Below are 14,981 nucleotides of genomic sequence, written 5' to 3' on the forward strand. Positions count from 1 at the left end.
GATTTCTGGTCATGCGTGGTACATTTGATGAAAGACAAAATATTGAGAAGAAAGGAGTTTAATAACGATTCTGAGCAGAACTAAAGTGTGCAGGCACTTCAGAGTCATTTCTAAAGGTTAAAGGGACAAAAACACTAACAAAAGGGGTTGGGAGGATGGATTTAAGTGAAAACTACAAGTGGCAAAGGCGTTTTACGCTCTACTCCCTGCGAATTACACGTAGCCTATCGACGTTGCTTTAGAAATTAATCGAGAGTAATAATATTTGGCTACTTTTTTTTTGGGGATAGGGGGAAAGGACACCGGTTGCCACCCAGCAGTGGTGATGAAGGGCAGAGGAGGCTCGGGTGGGAGACTGCAGCACGGTGCGCAGTGACCGGCTGCATCCACTGGGGGAGGACCGAGCACCGCCTGCATGCGCTGCGGTACACGAACGACTTTCTCACCGAGGCTCTCCATCATCACACACACACACACACACATACACACACACGCACGCACGCACACACACACACACACACACACACACGCACACAATGGGAGGGATACAGGAGTATAGGTAAGGCGGCAGTGGCAGACAGACAGATGTGTGATGCTCAGACTCAACCATGGGGCCGTTTCCCCTCGCCTGTGTGAAGGTAAACTTTTACCCACCATCGCATCTTTTCGCCGTGACCGTGTGGCGGTGATGCCAACTCGCTGCTTGCACACCTGCCTCTGTTTTTCTTTTTTTTCTTCAATGATAATTGCTGCCAGTATACCAGGAGCGATGCAGCAGAAACGGGGGCTGAAGTGGCAATAGATCCTGTTGAATTGAGACAAGACGTCGAGACGCAGTCAAAAAAGTGTCCTCCTCGGAGTGCGTCAGAGCACAGATGTATATAGTGGATGATATGGTCGCCGGCTGGATATGACGAGGGATTTGTGATATTACCCCCCTAAATCAAGACGGGGATTTAGGCAGAAGCGAAGAACTGCATCCTCACCTAGCCTACCTTCCCATCCTCCTCCTCCAACAGATTTGTTTGTAGGGGGGCTGAGGCGATTTTGTTTGGCCCCTTTTCACATGTAAGTATGAATGTCAGATTAAAGACGCTATTTTAATGGGCAGGACATTTCATGCGTAATGTCTGTTCTAAACATAAATGTGTTCATTTATTTCCGAAAGCCTACCTCCATGTTAACTCAATACTAATACTACTACTACTAATAATACGCTAATAATAATAATAATAATAATATGGCAATGAAGTTTACCGCCCTTATATTGCAAAATATGCGTAGTATCCTGGACTATGCAGTCGCCAAAACAACGGACATTAAAATGAATAGAACACATGTTGTGTTTTGTGCCTAAACCAACTGCTGTTTTCTCCTCTCTTGTCTTTTTTTCTCGCAGCTCCAGAGAGAGTCTGTCAGTCCTTCACCGGAGCTCTATAATGTAACAGCAAAGATCCAGTTCATTTAATTTTTAATTTATATATATATATATTTTTCATCTTATCACATAAAATGGCAACCAGGAGTGACCACGAAGGATCAAAAGACGCATTTGGGCGCAAGCAGCGGTCGTGGAGAAATTAGCCACCTGATGGGCGCCGGAGAAACCGAGCAGAGACTGTTTTGGTTCTAGCTTGTTGACTTGGTGATTGAAAATGCTGAACAAATAAAGGACGCTGCAAGTTGAGCACAGAGAGCCTGCGTAACAGGCTATGGCACCGACCCTCACATCTTTTTTGGTTACGGTAACGATGTCATAAAATACCGGAGGCCTGTGTCTAAACGGGAAGACAGGCTGATCAATATCTCCTGCCATGTTAAGTAGCCACATGGACTGCTCTCAACATGGGCCTTATTGAGGTGTGTTCGTTATTCTGACATTCTCATATGCACAACTGATTGGCCGAACCGGTTGATGCATCATTGTCTCTCTCTCTCTCTGCGCGCGCGCCGAGCTGCAACTTTGATCCTCTGGCCCTGCATCCACTTCGCCCTGAGGCGGTTACTGTAGCGCACACGGACGCGAACCGCTCATTGGACTTAAAAATGGAGTTTGCCATGGTGGGTGCGGACGGCGGGTGCAATAGTCACCTGCCTTACGGATATGCCCAAGCTCGCGCACGGGAAAAGGAGCGCGAGAGGGAGCGCCAGGCTGTCCAGTCGAGAGCGGCGGCTGCTGCTGCCGCGGCCGCTGCTGAAGGTGGGTCAGGTGAGGAGGGAGGAGGAGGCGTGGGGGGGTCCACCTCCACCTCGAGCGCTCCTCTCCTTAACAACCGCCAGCATCAGTCTCGCGCCGCCTCCTCCGCGAACGCCAACATCGGCAGCGGCGGGACCGCCTCGCGCCCCTCCTCCTCCTCCACCTCCTCCTCCTCCTCCTCACAGCCGCCACAGCAGCAGCAGCAGCAGCAGCAGGAGCCCGAGCAGCAACAGAGAGTTCTCAGAGAGCGGAGAAAGCAACGCGGCGTCGGACGGTGGAGACGCAGCCGGACGACTCTCGGCGGGGACCTGCGCCACTCGGAGCTGGCGCTGCTCGGATCCGAGGAGGACATCATGATAGAGGAGGAGGAGGCCGAGGGAGCCGAGGAAGAAGAGGAGGAGGAGGATGCGGAGGAGGAGAAGGGGTGCCGGGGAAGCAAGAGGTCGAGTTTTCTGTGCAACATGGGTGATGAGGAAGAGACCGTGTCGCTCACTGACAGGCGACCTCAGTCCGGCTACGAGAGTGTTTACAACGAGTGCGGCTGCTGCGAGAGAGTTGTCATCAACGTGTCGGGTCTGAAGTTTGAAACTCAGCTCAAGACTCTCACTCAGTTCCCGGACACTCTCCTGGGAGACCCCGACAAGCGAATCAGGTACTTTGACCCGCTAAGGAACGAATACTTCTTCGACCGGAACCGACCGAGTTTTGACGCCATTCTTTACTATTACCAGTCGGGGGGGCGGTTGAAAAGACCAGTCAACGTCCCGTTTGACATCTTCTCCGAGGAGGTGAAGTTTTACGAACTCGGGGACGAGGCGATACTCAAGTTTCGGGAGGATGAGGGTTTTGTCAAAGAGGAGGAAAAACCTCTGCCGGAGGACGAGTTCAAGCGCCAGATCTGGCTGCTTTTTGAGTATCCGGAGAGCTCGAGCCCCGCCAGGGGCATAGCGGTCGTGTCCGTCCTGGTTATAGTTATTTCTATTGTCATTTTCTGCCTGGAGACGCTGCCGGAGTTTAGGGACGAAAAAGAATACCTACAGCCGCGACACAACTCCACTCAACCCGACCACGGATTTACTCCTTTCAACGACCCGTTTTTCCTCGTGGAAACGGTTTGCATCATCTGGTTCTCCTTTGAGATTATAGTCCGCTTCTTTGCGAGTCCGAGCAAACCGGATTTCTTTAAAAACATTATGAACTCAATAGACATTGTATCCATTCTGCCTTATTTCATAACCCTCGGCACGGACCTGGCGCAGCAACAAGGCAACGGGCAGCAAGCGATGAGCTTTGCCATCCTGAGAATAATCCGCCTTGTCCGGGTGTTTCGCATATTCAAACTGTCCAGGCACTCCAAGGGGCTGCAGATCCTGGGCCATACCCTGCGCGCCAGCATGAGGGAGCTGGCCCTCCTCATTTTCTTCCTGGTTATAGGTGTCATCCTGTTCTCCAGCGCGGTGTACTTCGCCGAGGCGGACGAGCCCACCTCTCAGTTCACGAGCATCCCCGACGCTTTCTGGTGGGCAGTGGTGACCATGACAACGGTGGGCTACGGCGACATGAAGCCCATCACTGTCGGTGGGAAGATAGTGGGCTCCCTCTGCGCGATCGCGGGCGTGTTAACCATCGCGCTCCCGGTGCCGGTCATAGTGTCCAACTTCAACTACTTTTACCACAGGGAGACCGATAACCAGGATGACCAGGCGCCGGTGGTGGAGAGCATGCCCCCGGGCTGCCCCTATTTCCCGGACTTTTTAAGGAAATTCAAAGGCTCGCCCTCTGGCTCATCGATGGGTGACAAAGCGGAGTATATGGAGATGGAGGAAGGCCTGACGGAGTCGCTTTGTGGTCTGGACAAGAGCCCCAGTAAAGGAAACGGCACAGACATAGGGAGGAAAAACAGCACTAACTCAAAATCCGTTCAGACTGACGTGTGAAGTATAGAGTTCAGTTTCCCCCCCCGTTTTTTTCTTAAGAAGAATACGCCCTAATAGATACTGTACAAGAGCAGGTGGTCCCCTAACACAAGTTTTACGCACGCCTCAGAGCCCCCCCACACACACACACGCACGCACGCACGCACACTCACACTCACACAGGTCACCAATTGGCAGATTAAAATGTTTCATTCTCTCCATCTCAGAGCAAAAGTGTATCCCAAATCCTCTCCACAACCTTTAGGAACAATTATGATCAATATTTCCCCAATGGGGTTGATTAATTAATTTGTCTTACCTATGCGGGCTTCCAAATCTGAATTAAAAGTCTAGACAAGACAGGCTATGCATTCGCACTTTATGAGTTTCATCCGTCAATAAGAGAAAGGGTAGGGATGATCGTTTTTGCTGTTATGCAATAAAGTTAAACAATTTGTTTGCACTAATGTAGAATTTGCGCTGGGTTTTGGGCAGATTTTTATTTCAGAGACAGAAACTGTAGGCCGTGCAAATGGCAATCATTTAGTCATCCTCTGACCACTTAGCTGAAGAATGTTTGAGTAACTTCCTTAAAGAGAGCAAACTAGGGATATTAATGAGCTCTTTCATACGCTGCCAATAAAAATTGGACTCCAATAAAGGAAAAGCCTGAGACAGATAAAACATTTTTGTTACTGTTCCAACACTAATATGAACAAAAAAAAGCTAATTTCTAAGACATAGCATTTAGCAGTCATCAAATAAACCAGGGCTTGAATTATTTCTATGACATCTACACAAATATGCTTTTCCACAAAAAGAAAAAAGCCTTGTGTTGTTGACCCACTATGAGAGCTAAGCACAGGAAACATCAGAGTTAAAAAATGGCTGGAGAAATGACTTGCCCTGCCAGGTTTTGTATGGACAGGCTTGGAGCCTTGGCGACAACAGTTTCCCCAGTTTCATTTAAACCACCTCAATATGACAATATCCCTTTACACGGATGCAGATGGAAAGCTATAGCAAAAATGACTCTGTTGTGGAAACTCCTCGGAGGGGAGTTTGTGAGCAACTTCCTCTCCTGTCCACTGGACTTCGTGCACAACATTATTTTTTTTTCTTCCTCAAGAGGACTGTGATTATCTCCGAGCTCAGAGGATCCCCGAGATGTGGATGTCTTCCAAGGTATGTAGCCTTTAGTTCGTTTGTGACAGTGTTTTTTCTTTATCCAGTGATGAGGAAAACAACACCCAGTGTCATAGGAGAAAGCAAATAATGCTCCTGAAAATGTGGAGGAGATGATAAATACAACAAATGCAACACTCACTACGTGCCATCTTTAGATATACAGCATATTTAGAAATATTTCACCCTATTTATTTTCAACACTTGGTTGACCCCTAGACCCCTGTGCGTGTGTGTGTGTGTGTGTGTGTATAAAATACCGTAGACGGACGCTGGACGAATATGGCACACATTTCAGTCATCATGTGGTTAGGTAATGTTGGTTCTGTGCAATGTGTATGCCACACTCAGGTCTAATAGCCAACAGTTAAAACAAACACCTTTTCATTTATAATAATAGCTGTAATTATCTCCTTTAAGGTGACATCAGGTCAGCTACTGAGAGCTTATGCCAAAGATTTGGGAAGATTTACCTCAAAGGAATTTGTGGCTCAATAATAGTGTCTTCAGTAATGGAGTAGTTTTATATATATATATATATATGTATATATATAACTCTGAAAGTAATGTTGAAGTGCTACAGAGTTTACTCCCTGCTTTGTTGGACAGTGTTGATTGCACTCAGGTGATTGATTTTAGTTTTTTATTTAAGTGTCCTTGTTTTGTCTCCCCGCTCTCTGCTATCCAGTGGGTATTATTGATAGGTAAGGCATGAGGTCTCACCTTTCACAGCAGGCGTAACATGACGACATTGTGACGCATGAAGCCAGAATATATTGTCTTACTACATTTATCACCCTACACCATGACATTTATGATTTCAAATGTAAAATTCTTTGTGAAGTGAAAACTCCTTTGCTGCCTAAATCTTTGCATTATTCTCCAGATGTTAAATGGCCAAGCAAAACGTAAAGCCTCCCTATATTCAAAAATGTGTTTTGCTTTTTGGTTCTTCAATTGGATGTTCGGGCTTCACCCTGCAGACTGATGTAGCCTATATGTAGAGACACTAGAAGCCATTGTTCACATTAATCAGCTGAAGAGGAATGCTCACCTTACATCTCGGTTTAGTGACAGTTGTGGAAGTTTTGAGTTTGAAAGCCAATTGTGTTCTAAGTGAAATCTATCCAAGTATGATGTGGAAACCTGAGGCCTCCAGTGCACAAACACTGAGAGTGGACCTTGAAATGATGTAAGAGGCATCTTGTGTCCAGCAGTTACACTTTTGAAATGTAAAACTTTTGCAAATTCATCGATTCTGGATTTTTATCAATGAATAGATGCCATTTTACAATTAGTAATTGAACTTCTGTGTGGCAAAACAATTTCAGACAGAAATTGATATTCAAAGCAGAGTATTGTTTTGTCTTAAATCATGTGTGGAGGGGGTCTTTAAGTAGTGCAAAGTTTGTCCCAAATCACCTGATTTACGGACAAAAAATTTAGAATATATTCAACAATTAAATTTAACCAAGAGCAAAAAAATCCTGAAAGCTGTCAGCATTTTTTTTTAAATCCACAAACCTCTCTGAACTGAGCAGAGACTCTCATGTGTTGAGAAAATAGAACTGTTCCTTGCAGAAAAGTTAGAAAGCCAAAATGTAATTTCGCAGTACTTTGCAGTGTTTTCAGTACTTAGAAAATGCATCATAAGAAGAAGAATCAACTTTTGTCACAATCAAGACATTTATACAGTAGATCCACATATGCTGTCACTCCCTCCATAGGGCTCCTCAGCACTCTTCAGCACATAATCCCAGCATCAGCATGTAATAATTTATTGCACTGTGTGTGTTTATATCCTCAGAGGAACTATTCATACAAGATATTTTTAACACCTGCACCCACAACCAAACATACCCTCCTGGCACAGAGCCAAACCCTCTTGATACCTCACACTTAGCACTTACATAATATGGCTTATGGCAAGAGGCACAATCCAAAACATTTTTCAAGCAAAGTGTGTGGGTCAGGCATATTCTTAGGCCTGTAGCTGCTGAGCTGACTTTTGGAAACAGCCTGGATCATCCTGAGCCACAGAAAAGAGCTGAATGGTTTGAACTTTTCCTAGCGTTCTGTTGTCACGTGCACGGCGAGTCTTTGTAATGCAAATTTATACCATATGGCCGGGCCATGTGACAAAGTGAGAGTTATTTATGGTTATTTCTCAAAAGGTATTGCATGCCTGTCAAAGGACACAGAGGAGAGGTGGAAAGAAAGTGAGTATGTGCGTTACATAATGTCAGTCTAGGTTATGTTGTGGTAGGTTATGTTATTCTCCTATTTCATACAGTTGCAACATAAAGACTTCTGGGGCTCTTGGCCTGTTGGTCACACAAAATAAACAGTTTGAGGATATTACTTTAAGCTATGGAAACTAGTGATACGCTTTTGTCAACGTGTCTTATATGGACTCAATGATTAGTCATTTAATTTGAACTGACAGATTTACGTATGAATGAAAAATAATGAAAGCAATAATAAGGCACAGCTCCCAGGGGTATTGACACAGCTACAGTATTATACACTTATGGATGGACTGCTCATTGATAAATGTTGTTTACAATGCTCCATTCTACGACACAGTACAAACAACAGTCAACCACAGTGATTCAGGTCTTGTAGAAGGAACTCTAATGGAGTTAAAGGACAATTCCGGTGTAAAATGAACCTAGGGGTTAATAACACGTGTACCGAGTCGACCGTTCTCTGGAATATGTTGTCATGCTAATCGAATGTGTCTCTAGCTTGAAACAAGATAGCGCAAACCGCTGATTAGCTTATAAAGCTAGTCGTCGGGGCAGAGGGTAAAGTAAAAAGAAATCGCTATTTCTATACCGCTAACAAGGCTCAAAATAGCACCACACTTCCACGGTAGCATAATGAGCTTTGGGAACTTTGTAAGCGTACAGACAGTTTATTAAAAAGATAGATTATAAAGACAGTAGCATTCACGTATACAAGTAGCGGCATCTACGGAAGCCATCAAGAACAACCTCAGAGCTAGCAAGCTAACGTTACACGCTGAAAATGGCTGAAAATCTGAATATAATATATGAAGGCAGGGTTTCAATAAATGATTGTAAAGATTTACAAAGAATATGTTTATGGCATTTACTAACTGGCATTTACTAACTGAGATGTTTCGGGACCGATTGGAGAGGACTGCTGTGGACGATGTAACGTTACACACGCTGATACACTGGCAAGAGCAAATTACTTTTAACCATGTATCCAGCTTATTTAATTAGCTAATGTTATTGTATTATGTAAGCAGTCATAATCAATTATTATTTTATGTGGCATTTTCTTTTTGGGGGTGCAAATATTCCCCCAAAATTTTGATGAGCCACCGTCGCTGCATCCAGAATTTTTATCTCCTATCCCAGAATATATCTGTGTTGTAGCCAGACCTTACTCCACAGTGCTGTGGGTTTGGCAATGCGAGACTAGAGGCACAGTGAACCAAAGCTGGATTACCAGCCGGGCAAAGTGGGCAACTGCCCAGTTTCTGTGTGGCAATTACTTTGTTGTACTTAAATAACAAATGTGTTTGGTAATATTTTACTCTAAAGCATTATTAAAAGCCCAAATGTAAAGACCCTAAAGTGGCTCCTGCATCTTGTATGTCTTATAGAATATAGAAAATGTAATGTCTTATAGACAAAATGTAATGTATTATTATTATTTCATTTAACCAGGAAGTCTCTCAAAATATATTGCCTCTTTTATGAGAGAGTCCAGATAAAAATGGCAGTGTAGTGTGGACAATGGACATGAGAGGCATTAGGGGAATCATTAATATTTTAGTTTATACCACAAACTAACTAATATACAGCAAACCTGGGGGAGGGTCGTATTCCAGGTGAGAAATACTGGTTGGTTTATAGGATTCTGGGAAAAATGCATTTTGGGGAATGTGCGTGTGTGTGGGCTAAATAGGGTCTCTCACCCAGCCTAGCATTTAGGCTTTGTTAGCTTTGTGGTGGAGTTGTCCTGCAATAATTTTGCTTGGATTTTACTGCCCTTGACCTGGGAGAATGTTTGGTTACACTTGTGACACTGTCATTAACGTGTCATAAACATTATAAACAAGTCATAAATGTTTATGACATAACGCTTCTTTTAGTAAGTGTCATTCGGTTTTTGTCATGACCAGTTATGGTTATGGTTATGGTTATGGTTACGATTAGAGTTAGGGCTAGGGTTCATGTGTCATGACTGTGTCATGACAGTGTCATATGTTCATGACAGTGTCATGTCACTCTTATGTAGATACCTTCAAGTAAAGTGTTACTGAATGCTTGTCAACCTTCTCTGAAGAATGAAGAGTTCGATCAGAACAAAGTCACAAATTTTAAACTAAAAGTACTGTCAAAAAATGTGTCTATTTCAACCATAGTGTGCATCCTCTCTGCAGTTTTGGAATCCACTGGGGAAGCTTATGATACATGATATCTGTAATGGAAAAAAAAAAAAACATCCCCTAAAATATCAAAATACAACAGTAGTGCATGTGTCTGTATGTCATGCAACCTTCATATGGCTATAATGATATTAATTAGCTAGCAAAAGATGCAATTACTTAGACAGAGTTAATGAGATCTTTTTAAACTATGTCGACCAATGTAACAGACCAGTGTTCAGGGTTTCCACTGTGGTGATCACACTGGCATCTACATTTACATATGTTTCATTGAATTAGGCACCTCACAGCCCACATTTGATGTGACAGTCGACTCTTCTAGGTTGAAACAACCTGGTCTGCAAAACAGAAGCCAAATTGTACCAGAGGTCAAAGTCACAGCTGACCCTGTTGACAAATGGTTCATTTAGCCGCTTAGAAAACGATTCCTACCTGCAGCCAAGACATCCATCCATCTTCTACATCTGCTTGTACCTGTTCAGGGTCACAGGAGGCTGGAACCCATCCCAGCATACACTGGGTGAGAGGGAGGGAGCACTCTTGGAGAGTCTGAGCTGAAATAAATTCAAACACATTCACACTTATTTTCACTTCTGAAGGGAATTTTAGAGTTTCCAGTTTGCCTGACCTTCATGTCTTTGGACTGTGGTCTGCACCAAAAAGTGATCCACACAAAAACAAGGAAAAAAGCAAAAATAAAAAAAAATAAAAAAAAAAAAAAACCAAACACCCTTTTCCAAAAAAAAAAAAAAAAAAAAAAAAAAAAAAAAAATGTCTAATGCAACCGCCCTGCAATAAATCCCACCTTCATTAAGGTTATCTGTTTTAGTTGTAAAAGTTTTGGAGAGCTTTACATTTCTTCCTGTTGAACTGTTATGTTAGTCAGACAGTTCATCGAGTTTATGTCAGTTAAGGTAGACCACAGTGAATATTAAAAACACCTGTCATATAAACACAAGGCAATTAAAAAGCACCACAAACGACAGCATCCAAAATTACCATCAAGTTGAGTCAACACCTCTCTGAAACAGCTTCAACAAATAACTGAACATAAAACTGCATAAAAGTATTCAAATCAAGCTCATTTTATTCATATAGTAAAAATCACAAATCTATACGACTTAGGATTTTCTGTATGTGCATTTAAGGCTTTAAGAACAATGGTAAGATTATAATATCAATTGTATATTTTACTGGTATTCAATGCAGGTGAGCCAGAACAGGAGTGATGTGTTGTTAAAAGTTAAAAGTCTAGCGGCTGCATTTTGAACCATTTGGAGTCAAGAAATGGGAGTGGAATGGGTCAGCCCAAAATACAGTTAATTACAGTAATCAAAAAGAGAGGTGATAAAAGCATGGATAACTGTTTCCAGGTCCTGGTGGGATAAAAACAGCTTTAATTTGGCTAAAATTCTAAGCTGGTAAAAGCTGCCCTTCGCAACACAACTGACTTGTTTGTTAAAATTAAGTTCAAGTGTCCAATAAGACACCAAGATTTTTAACTTCATTATGCAAGTTTGCAGAGAGGAGCCCAAGCTCACTGGTTAGGCTGGTGACAGAGCTTGGAGGGCTAAACATGATTACTTTAGTTTTTGACAACTAGACAGCACAGCCATTCAAAGTTTTCATAATTTGTTAAAGTAATGCGTTTTAATGTTAAGTACATTAGCGGGACAGGAAACACATGCAGCAGTGTCACTGATCACGTATGTTGTATCGGAAGTTTTGCAAAGTATTATTCTACTCCCAGAGGTGAAAACTGAGAGTGAAATATAGTGGCATGTTCTAACTGTGATAATGACACATCGTGGTCAGACTTCTCAATGGGAATTATGAGTTCTTAAAGACACTGTACACCAACGGAAGTATTTTTATAGTTATTATAAGACAAATTTCATTTGAAACCTGCATTGTTACATGTTTGCAAGCGTGCAGTCTTCTTCCCTGCCTTTGCATGTCTACTTTTCTTGCAATATCACCATCACCACTTGTTGATCACTGGAATAGTGTGAAACCATTGGCAGGAATTTGAACTGAATCACTTGCAAGCATTGTGCGCTTGTGTGTGTGTGTGTGTGTGTGTGTGTGTGTGTGTGCGCGTGTGTGTGTGTGTGCAGAGTAAAAGTACACTCACAGCGGCAGAGTAGCCCCTTTGAGAGTGATATATTATCATATGTATCATGTTTTTGGAATATTATAACTGATGCATTTACACGTAAGCAGGGTTTTAATATCACAGCTGGTTGAAGTGGAGCTAATTTTAACTACTGTAGGCTATACACTGTTGGTTGGTTTAACTATTTAACAATGCATCGTATTTTATAAGTCGATCATATGTTTTGTAGGCAAATGAACTAGTAACTATAGTTTTCAGATAAATGTAGTGGAGTATAAAGTACCACCACTGAGTGGTGCTGCTATGAATGAGATTTGTAACTGCATCTGTTCTTTAACATCTTTGCTGTGCTTTCCATGTTTGCTTGATTGTTTTTACATGTAAATGCACAATGGCATTCACAATGTTGGCTGTTATGCGTCTTCTGTGTACAGTAATATCACGTACATGCTTAATAGTATTATTAAGGTGTAAAGTGAGCCTCTTGAACAGGAGAGAGAGGGGCATGTCAATTAAACAGTGTGTACATGCCCACACACAGGTCTAATCAGCCAAATTAAGTGAAACCGCAAAGGGTGTGTAGAAGATTGAAACAATATTGCCTGCAAAAACAAAGGGTTAAATGTTTAGAAAAAGAATTTGAGCAGGGAATTTTTCTTGCTCTCACAGTTTTTCCACTGATCCAGCTGGTAAATATTTTCATGCAATGTAACGATTATGTGGAAAATCATTAATCAAGCAAAATTACATAGACTGGAACAACATAATAATGGCTGCTTATTTGAGAAAAGAATCTCACATGTACTGTTTTAAGTAATTATTGTAAATAATCTATTCATAGATGCGCCGTCATACCTCCCTGATAAAATATTTTCCTTGGAAGTAACCAAAGTAACATGAAACAACAATCTGGAATAACATGGAATTTCATGGGGCTGGAACGTCTTTCCATTCATCTGTCTTGCCAATACATTAATCAGGCCTGATAATGGGCTGTCAGCTAGCTGCGTTGCCAACACACACTACACACACAGTATACACAACACACACAACAAACACAATACACAAATCCAGCTGTTTTCATCGTGTGAGTATTTACGATAATTGTTGTCCCTTTTAGAATGAGCCGGCTCAAGTTACCTTCTTGTAAAATCATTAACAACTGGTCCAAAGAGGACAGGATTCATTCATCAATTTCAACTCAAAAAGGCAGTTTGACTCTGATTGTTGCTTAGACGCTGTCCAAATCTATTGGTCAGAGAAAGAGTTAGCCAAAAGCAGGGAGTAGTGAATGAAGATAACGGGCTTTTAACCAGGTGAGAACAGGACAAGCGTGACCCTCCCTCGAAAAAAGATTATCCAATCATACCTTACCAACCATAACTCAGACTGATCTCATAAAGTGGCGTATGTATGACATGTATGGCGTGTTATCAAGACGCATAATCGCTTTTTAGCGTGTATATCAACGCCGTTCGGCCTCCATTGACCTACATTACGTGTGAATTTTCACCCTAGTGAGTAGTATGAAGGGACCTAAGTCCGCAGAGGGAGATTGGTTGGGGTGACAGGTGGGTGAAACACAGGACTTTCACCCAGGAGAGCTGGGATCGCATCCAGCATGTGGTGTTTTTCAGCCGTTTTTTTATTTTGGTAAATTTTTTTTAAGCCTTCCCCAATGTTTCTTTCCTAAGCCCAATCGTTTATTGTTTTCCTATGTGACGTTGGTCACCATCGTGTTTTTGTCATTTTTGTTTTTGTTTTTTTGTGTTACCTTTCCCAATGCGTAGACATACGCGTGGATAGCTCAAAATGCGTACAAATAACACGCCATTTGGTTTTAGGAAAGTGGCGTGTATGTTTACGCAAAGTCATGATGCCATGACATTCACAGCCTTTCAACCTTTGTTTTTAAAGAGTTAATGGTGTCTATAGCCTTTCCAAGACCAAAACCACAAAAGCAAAAATTGTTAGGAATGGATAAAAAAAAAGTGTGTTTATATGTTCTATATTAGGTTGCAATTAGTCTTCCATATTCAGACCTCTCAAGCACTGCAGAAAGGTCTGGCTTTGCCCATGATTCTGGTATAGGGGAAAACATGCTCTGGCTTGCTTGTATTTCTTTAAACCAATCACAGTAGTCTTGGGCCCAGGAGGCAGTGATAGTGCCCGTGCAAAATAGATAGGGGAGATAGTCAAAGGGGAGGAGAATTCCATCTGAAATAGGCGGCCAATGGCAGGCTTATACCAACAGTCTACATTAAGTCAGTCAGACTAGGCTGCAATTGTTAGCATGTCCAGCTAACTAGTTCACTACCTGCAGTAGAAACCTAATTGGCCTGAGATTTATCAGGTTTCTAAGTTTTCTTCTGTATCAAAGTAATCCAGTGATAGCAGCAAACAGAAACCGCTAATAGCCAAATATGCATTCTTTCAATAGTGGTAATGTGTAAACAAAATGTAAGTAAATATAGAGAGAAAAACGGTACAAGCATGGATGTATTATAGGGCTGTGCAATTAATCAAAATTTAATCGTGATTATGATTTTGGCTCCCAACGATCACAAAAACAGAATAATCGAGAAAAACAATTATTTAGCTCATTACGTTTTGCAAGTAAACTCTTTATTTTCTCTAATCGTGATTATGTTTTTTTTCCATAATCGAGCAGCCCTAATGTATTACAAGAACTGGATACAGCGTTCAAGGCCGTGCCCCATTCCGGTTTGCTGTGCACAGCAAACCTGCTAACTCCAAAGCCAATGTGCGTATAAATAACTAACTACATTAGTGTGTGGGGTTACAGCTTACGTTAAAAAGCCTCGTTCAAGACTGACACATCCACACTCTAGTATTCCCCCGCTGCGGGCAGCCGGTACTCAATGCTATCAGAGTTAGGGAACGCCTTGCTTTTTTATTGGATTTGGGGAAGTTTACAGTTTTGAGACCCTTTCAAAACAAAATGGAAACATTAAAAGTCAGCCTTAGCTTAATAGGGGATCATACCTTGGTTCCCAGGGCATGTGTGTTTCTTGATATAAACTAACATTGTCAGATATTGGTAAGGGATATCTTCGCAGTTTGAATTGCAAAACAACGAAAGGAGATGGATAATTCAAAAGCAGCCCAAGTGGTAAAAAT

The 14,981-nt window shown here is 42.3% G+C and overlaps 1 protein-coding gene across 2 annotated transcripts in view; it reads left to right on the top strand.

Annotated features, from left to right (window-relative positions):
• The first annotated feature begins 399 nt into the window (after positions 1-399).
• kcna4 (potassium voltage-gated channel, shaker-related subfamily, member 4) overlaps positions 400-14,981 on the top strand; it is a 75,673-nt gene continuing 61,091 nt past the window's right edge. For both annotated transcript variants that reach the window (XM_039795511.1, XM_039795510.1), the window contains exons 1-2: positions 400-1,068; positions 1,400-5,298. In XM_039795511.1, the coding sequence (XP_039651445.1) occupies positions 2,047-4,134 (2,088 nt within the window). In that variant the 5' untranslated portion in view covers positions 400-1,068; positions 1,400-2,046 and the 3' untranslated portion in view covers positions 4,135-5,298. The remainder of the gene's footprint in view (positions 1,069-1,399; positions 5,299-14,981) is intronic.

The sequence above is a fragment of the Perca fluviatilis genome, chromosome 3 (assembly GCF_010015445.1).
Source record: "Perca fluviatilis chromosome 3, GENO_Pfluv_1.0, whole genome shotgun sequence".
NCBI classification, from domain to species: Eukaryota; Metazoa; Chordata; class Actinopteri; order Perciformes; family Percidae; genus Perca; species Perca fluviatilis.